Source organism: Fusarium oxysporum, chromosome 3, assembly GCF_000149955.1.
Source record: "Fusarium oxysporum f. sp. lycopersici 4287 chromosome 3, whole genome shotgun sequence".
Classification (NCBI taxonomy): domain Eukaryota; kingdom Fungi; phylum Ascomycota; class Sordariomycetes; order Hypocreales; family Nectriaceae; genus Fusarium; species Fusarium oxysporum.
The window spans coordinates 4,321,229-4,328,861 of NC_030988.1; the positions used below are offsets into that span (position 1 = coordinate 4,321,229).

Sequence of the window (7,633 nt, forward strand, 5' to 3'; positions counted from 1 at the left end):
TTTTCTGGGTTGATGATGGTCTTGACGGTTAGAAACAACTATGAGGGTATTGTGCTTCAAATATAACACTTCAGTTGCCAATTCTCACTGTAATTAAGTCATTCTTTATTTCCTCTTCAGGAAACTGCCTTCGTAGTGGTTCTACCAGTTCATTCGTCTTCCCTTTCGTTAGAAGCTTATTAAAGGAGAGAATCTTTTATAGCTGGGGGACTTTCAGCTGTTAAAGTGTATAAACGAGGGTATCTTCATCGAAATCTTCATCCGGACCATAGGTAATTTCCTCGTATCGCATAGACGATCTGCAAGCTCTTCAGACTTGATATGTATATCCGCAGCGGTCTCCCAACCCATACAGTTAATGTTTTCGATTCCATTTATAGAAATGAGGTTACACTGACTTCTATCAGGCTTCACAGTAATACCAACAACAAGGAACGACTCATCTATCATCTCTTAGTGTTTTTTTATTTATTTTTATTTTCTTCGGTCACTGACTGACCATTAGGTCTACCCTTTTTACTTGATTTCTAGCTCATATAATATCATATCCTATATTAGCCACCCTTTAAAGGGCATATTAATTGTAATATTAAATGGCTGAAGTAATCTCATATAGCCTGCAGGCATAAGAGCCAGAGTTCATGGATATTGTTTGAGCTTGCTTTTTACCCCCTCTGTAGGGTAGAAAGGGGCAGTATCTATTACCAAAAGGAAATCCTTTATTTCCGACTTAATAGGCAATAGACCCTACTTAATTTACTTCTGGAATAGGACCCCGTTATTATATATATACTTATTATATATCACAGTAATCCCTAGAGTATACTAATCACTCCCATCCTTAGGAATCCTCGCATTATCACCATCAGACCCGTAGAATATGATTGTAGGTGGAAGCCGGCAGATTCTGTCACCCAAGAAGTACAGAGTCAGAATTGCCTACCGCTTTTCCCACCCAGTTCGGGCTGCCTTCACAGAGACCGTTTTGGGCGCCCCCTAAATCCCAGGTACTTGCGGTTTCATTTGAGAAGGGACTTGGGGTCTCGTCGAATTTAAGGTATACCATCTTTCGATGTGTCTCTTGGGCGTATCGAGGATGGATTCAATTTCCATATTTGGCAATAAATGCCGTTTCAATGGTGATAACCGTTCACCGTGTTGTACTCGCCGGATGAACTTGCAAAATGACGTACGTATATCTCCGTATGCCTCCGCCTTCCTCGTTGCCGCTTGGTAACTCTTCTTGTGACGATATTAAACATCTGCAAGCCAGATATGAGAGAATGTGAATAACTTCGCTTGGCCTTCATTCTTCACCGATTTTCTGAATATATATCTTGCCCGCTTTCTGAACCATCCAGTAGTTACAGCGCACTATTTCGCTCTCAACACCATGAATTTCTGAAACAGCTGATTCTCGAGCTGGGGCCACTGTGGCGAATAGCTTCGTTTTTGCCTCTTGAGACTAAAGGTCTTGCTTCCACCAGGTTGATATATTTTGCCTAGGGACTTTAAAATACTCTGCTGCTTCCTTATGGAGTGACTTCCGATATCCATTGACCGATTTCCGGTTATCAGGGCCATAAACTAAATAATAATAGAGAAACATCACCACTGCAAGCCTCCTTGCCCTTGAATAGGTCCCCTCTTTTCTTGTGACAGGCTTTTACACTTTATATTTGCGGCCTTGGGTCGGTTTTACTTTTGGCCCAGGTTCCTTGCGGCCAGGTAGCCTGCCTTGGCTTTGGTATGTGGATAGAGCGCTTTTCGAGGGCATTTCGATACATATAATGAATTCATCTGACTCCATGCAACTATAGAGCAATGGGTTAAAGTAATAACGATGCCATAGCGAAGATTATCGGCATGTCGATTTGATATCTGGCCCTTTGATAGTCATATCTATGCTAAAAACGTGTCTTAAGCTCTAATTGCTGCTTTGATAGCCTAGCGCTTGCCAACTGGTCATCCATCGCGGTCAGCAAGCAATGGCGAACAGGGATGGGCCAACACTCATCAAGTGCAACATCCATCATGACGACTGCAGTAGAGAGTTGATTACCTAGGGGCATTTTGTTGCGGCGACTAATGCACGTATGCCCGCGAAGGATTGATAGCTTAATTAGAGCTCAAAGTGAAAATCGTTCCATCATTATTTTTCGGGGGACTTAATTGTAACGCCCATATGGTGATTTCAGGGTCTCAGCAATCGTTTAGCCAAAACTGAGCATGGAAGCAGGCACGGCTCCACAACCACCTTTCGCCGGACAAGGTAATTCTAATTGTTCTTTTCAATGCTATAATTCGAGGTCCAATCTTGCTATGTGACTTCACACTTTCCATGCCACGATCATCAGTGATAGATATCAAGCAGTTAGCGATGCGCGCCATACCGTACATTCTCAGGCCCTTTTCCGCACTTCTCTCTTCATTACTCACGGTTTGATTACTACCATTACCTAGTGATTGCTTCTGAAGTTGTGTACTCAGTCCCATGGGTGTATAAAGGTCCCTGCCATGAATACACTTTCCGCTGATACGGCGAGCTCTTGCCAGATTACGATGGTAGCATAAGTAGTAGGTTTTAAGTACATCAAACTCATGGCAAAACAGACACCAGGTCCTATGAAATCACCACGTAACAGAAATAGATGTGCCCTTCAAGCGCGGTACGTAAGCTGACATGGATGTACCATTGTTTCAGGGGGCGAGTCCAAGAAACGGTTTGAATAGCTCCCCTTCGCTCAATCCGAATCCAATTCCAGCGACCCTCTTTTTTCTTCGTTTCCATTCGACTTACATCTCAATTACGACCCAGGTGTCATAATACAAGTTTCCACGCACTCTCTTGTTGATACCCTAGCTGCCTTTCATAAATACAGTCACCCTCCCGATGTGCCGGGAGAATAAATCATTCATCATCAAGCATTACGATTATTGGCATCAGTCCTTTGAAGGCACCCTGGTGCTTACCAGAGTGAGCCTCAAGCTATCAATTTCAATCGTTCGATACCACATTTTAGGGGACGCAATCTTGCTCTACAAACAGGGCCTGAGGAAACTAGATTGACAATCTCCCAACAGGCAAAATGGTAGTGGTGATTTAAGGATCGTCAACAGACTCGTAGGTCAGATTGGGCTATAAGCGCATGACCCCTCGCTAAATCCGGGCCCTGTCTTAACATCACAGATTAGTGCCATATGGAGCTCATGTCTATACTCTTCCATACTGTAGCTCGGACGACGGCTTCCAGCGGGGCTCCATTGTTGGGTAAGGGACATGGGTAGATGAGTAGATGCTTGGTCACTTGGTGAGAGTTGTGCCGTAGGAAACGTTAGGCAGTTACCAGCATCAGCCCTTTTGCATCCCTCAAAGGTTTTCAAGGAGTTGGTGAGCCTAAATTGTTGGCTGGTGTTATGAACTGACAGAGTAGCTTCTCCAGACAATGCTGGTTCAGTTCGTTCGTTGTTGATGCGTTCATCCATGGAATCGTCTAGTTTGGCAAGGCATGCTGTTACTATGTCAATTATGTTGCTATTCAGGGTGGCTTACTTGTTACAGGATACGATAATATGATAACGTAATTAGTTTGAAGCAGAAAAATGGACTTTTGGTATGAGAGGACAGCCGCTGTATATATAACCAGATAAGGAGGCGATTTTCTAGAGATTAAAGTTGACGATCGATCGTGCTAGGCGATCAGTGGCGTGACCTCTACTGAATGAATCATACGACAGAGGCATAGATGACATGTCCATCCCAGGGAGCTGGTTCAGGCTTGAATTAGAGTTCAAAGCACTACCAATGATACCGAAACGGTTAATTTCCTTGTACTTGAACCTTTCGGGATCCTAACATACCCGAGTAACTGGTGTATCACGTCTTGTACGATCTCTGTTCAGTTCAACTGTTGGTTTGATCACGTCATACAGCCAAACCCCTCACAATTCAAGCCGCCATGAGAACTCACTACTTCATTACTTGAAATCTAAATCTGCCTTGTTCTGAAGAGACGTCTCCGCAACTGACCTTCTGGTATCCTTATTTCCGACTGTAGGCCGGTGGCTAAGAGCGACCTAAAATGAGCCGACGCTAACTCGGTTACTGGCGGTTGACCCACAACCATCACCATTTCACCAATAGCATTCTTAACAACGCAAAGCTTGATTTCGTCACCAAGACGTGCATGGCGCGTTGCTGATTAGACCCAACTTCTACAAGCCGCTATTTCTTCCTGTTGGCCCGGGCGTCGGTCCCTTTATGTTGGGTGCGTGATGGTGCAGGCGACTAGGGTCTTCAGTACCTCAATTCGATCATCCTTTCTACCACCTTCTTCGTTGCACAACGAATGTTCTGAGGCAATCATAGAAAGCACACAGTTGCCAGGAAGCCACGTTTGGTGGTGAGGTGAAGTGTTACCCTGCAGTCTTGAAGGTAAGGGCAAACTCCGATTAAGTGCTGCCACCACCGGCATCGGGCTTAAAAGGAGTTCGACACGATTTGGTCAAATTCTCAGTCAAATCGTCTCAACAACGGGTTTCCTTTTGCCCGTCGACAGGCTGTTCCACAACTTCGAGCCGGGCCTTGGCGCTCATGCCACCCATGTCACAAAAGGATACCTTCTTCCGCTCGGCGGATATGAGCCTGGTTCAGCTGTACATCTCTCACGAAATCGATCGGGAGGTTGTGATTGCGCTGGGTGAGCTTGGATTGTGCGAGTTTCGCGACGTAAGCCTACATGCTTATGCCATCTCCATGAAGACTACTTATGTGTCATCTCAGCTCAACAACGATGTAAGCTCCTTTCGCCGACCTTTTACGCAAGAGGTCCGACGCCTTCATAACGTCGAACGACAGCTACGTACGTACCTCATTACAACCTCGGAGATCATCCAGACTAATGGAAAAGTACGCAGGATACTTCCATGGACAGATAATAAAGGCCGGAATCAGGTTTCGGATATTTGACCTTGACAACAAGACTCCTGCGCAACCCTCGACCCCGGAGATTGATCAACTCGTAGAGCGGAGCGAGAAGCTTGAGCGTCGCATTTCCGCACTGAGTGACAGCTACGAGGCACTCAAAGAACGTGAGCGAAACTTCACTGAATGGAGGTGCGTGCTGAGGGAGGCTGGTAGCGTTCTTGATCACACTTCCGCCAACCTCGAGCAGATTCGAGCCTCAACACACAACAATGACACGCCATTGTCCTCCGGCATTCAGCAGTATCGAACTGCATCTCATGTCGAGAGGGGGATTTCCAGTATGAGAGTTGACTTCGTCGGTGGCGTCATCTCCAGGGACCGTGCTGCTGCCTTTGAGCGTATCCTTTGGCGAACTCTCCGTGGCAACCTGTACATGGAACAGTCTGAGATTCCGGATCCAATAACTGATTCGACCAACGAGGTCATTGGGAAGAATGTGTTTCTCATCCTCACTCGTGGCAATGAAATTATGGCAAAGGTCCGCAAGATCGCTGAAGCCATGGGAGCTAAAGTATACAAAATCGATGAGAGCAGCGACCTTCGACGCAACCAGCTTCACATAGTAAATAGCCGTCTCGAAGACGTCCAGAGTGTTCTTCAAAATACCCAGGCTACTCTTGAGGAAGAGCTCAACCAAATTTCACAGTTTCTGTCTGTATGGATGGTGCTCATCGCAAAGGAGAAGGCTGTATATGCCACACTCAACCTTTTCGCTTGTGACCCTGGCCACTGGGCCCGCATTGCTGAGTGCTGGTGTCCGACGAATAATTTGCACTTCATTAGGACTACTCTCCAGGACGTCGCCTGCCGAGCGGGCGTCCCCGTCCCGTCCACCGTCAGCAAAATTCGAACCAACGAGAGGCCACCTACTTATCTGAAAACTAATAAATTTACGGAAGGCTTCCAAACCATTGTTAATGCGTATGGCACGGCCACCTATCAGGAAGTTAATCCTGCACTATCTGTCATTGTCACTTTCCCTTTCCTTTTCGCTGTAATGTTTGGTGATTTTGGGCACGCTCTTATCTTGGTCTTTGCTGCGTTAGCCATGATCCATTGGGAGACGCCGCTAAAGAAGGTCACGTTCGAACTGTTCGCTATAATATTCTTTGGCCGATACATTACACTAGTAATGGCCGTTTTCTCTTTGTTCACTGGTCTCATCTACAACGAAGCCTTTTCCAGGTCCATGCCCATCTTTGACAGCGCTTGGACGTTTAGAAAACCGGAGAGCTGGCCAGAAAAGAGGGTTATTTCTGGTACATTAAATGATCACGGCTACCACTATCCGTTCGGCCTAGATTGGGCATGGCATGGGACAGAAAACGAGCTTCTCTTCAGTAACAGCTACAAGATGAAGATGAGTATCATCCTTGGTTGGGCTCACATGACGTACTCGCTTTGTTTCTCCTACCTCAACGCGAGCCATCTCAAGAAGCCCATTGATATTTGGGGTAACTTCATTCCTAGAATGATATTTTTCCAGGTTTTCGTCGGTTACATCGTATTTTGTATCGTCTATAAGTGGTCCGTGGACTGGCTCGGTACTGGTGCACAGCCTCCTAGCCTTCTAAACATGTTGATTAAAATGGTCCTGCAGCCTGGAACTGTTGATGAGCGTTTATATGCTGGTCAAGAGTATGTCCAGGTTATTCTGCTGTTAATAAGTTTTGCCCAGATCCCAATTCTCCTTTTCCTCAAGCCCTTCTTTCTGTGGTGGAATCACAATTATCGTCGCTGTCAGGCTTACCGTGGCATCGGTGAAACCTCTCGTGTCAGCGTCCTCGACAGTGGTGATGAGAACGAGGCTTTGGTTAGTCGACACGGTGATAGCGTTGGTGATGATGGTGAAAGTGTTATGGCAAGCACTCAGGACATTGATGAAGATCATGACGAGTTTAAGTTGGGTGAGGTCATGATTCAACAAATCATCCACACTGTTGGTAAGCTGCCTTCTCATCTGGACTGGAGGCGACGTGAATGATAACCTTTACCTACACCTACAGAGTTTTGCTTAAACTGCGTCTCCCATACTGCTTCGTACTTACGTCTTTGGGCCTTATCGCTGGCCCACCGACAACTGAGCGTGGTTCTTTGGAACATGACTCTAGGTCATGCTCTGAGCATGGAAGGCGCCCTTGGTGTCATTATGGTTGTTGTCAGCTTCTGCGTGTGGTTCTGCCTCAGTATGCTTAGCCCTTAATATCACCGCCATGTGATGGACACTGACAAGTTTATAGCTATTGCCATTTTGGTGTGCATGGAGGGTACCAGTGCCATGTTGCACTCGCTAAGATTGGTTTGGGTTGAGTCCTTCTCCAAGTTCGCAGAGTTTGGGGGGTGGCCATTCGCGCCATTCTCATTCAACGACCTGTTAAAAGAGTCGGAAGAGTTGAAAGACTACGTGCAATGAATGAATGAATATATTAACGAGGGATAATACTTCCCACCTTAAAGCATATGGCTGTGCCTGTTATAGTATAAGCAGCCGAAGGCACCATATACTCAACCTTGTCCACAGAGTTAAACAGAAAGACGTGTATAAAATCTCTTGATTTCTAGCTTTGGGTTATAGAAGACCAGATCCAACAGCTATTTCCCGTCTGTAGGTCCTCTTGAGCGGCCTAAAGCACCCAACATAAAGAG

At 46.0% G+C, this 7,633-nt stretch overlaps 1 protein-coding gene across 1 annotated transcript; it reads left to right on the plus strand.

Moving 5' to 3' along the window:
* Positions 1-4,594: 4,594 nt before the first annotated feature.
* FOXG_06861 (V-type proton ATPase subunit A) lies at positions 4,595-7,400 on the plus strand (the record flags this gene model as incomplete). The annotated part of the gene is made up of 4 exons (XM_018385501.1): positions 4,595-4,862; positions 4,918-6,930; positions 6,994-7,173; positions 7,228-7,400. 4 exons carry the CDS (start codon positions 4,595-4,597, stop codon positions 7,398-7,400), a joined length of 2,634 nt encoding a protein of 877 aa, XP_018242901.1.
* Between the last annotated feature and the right edge of the window lie 233 nt (positions 7,401-7,633).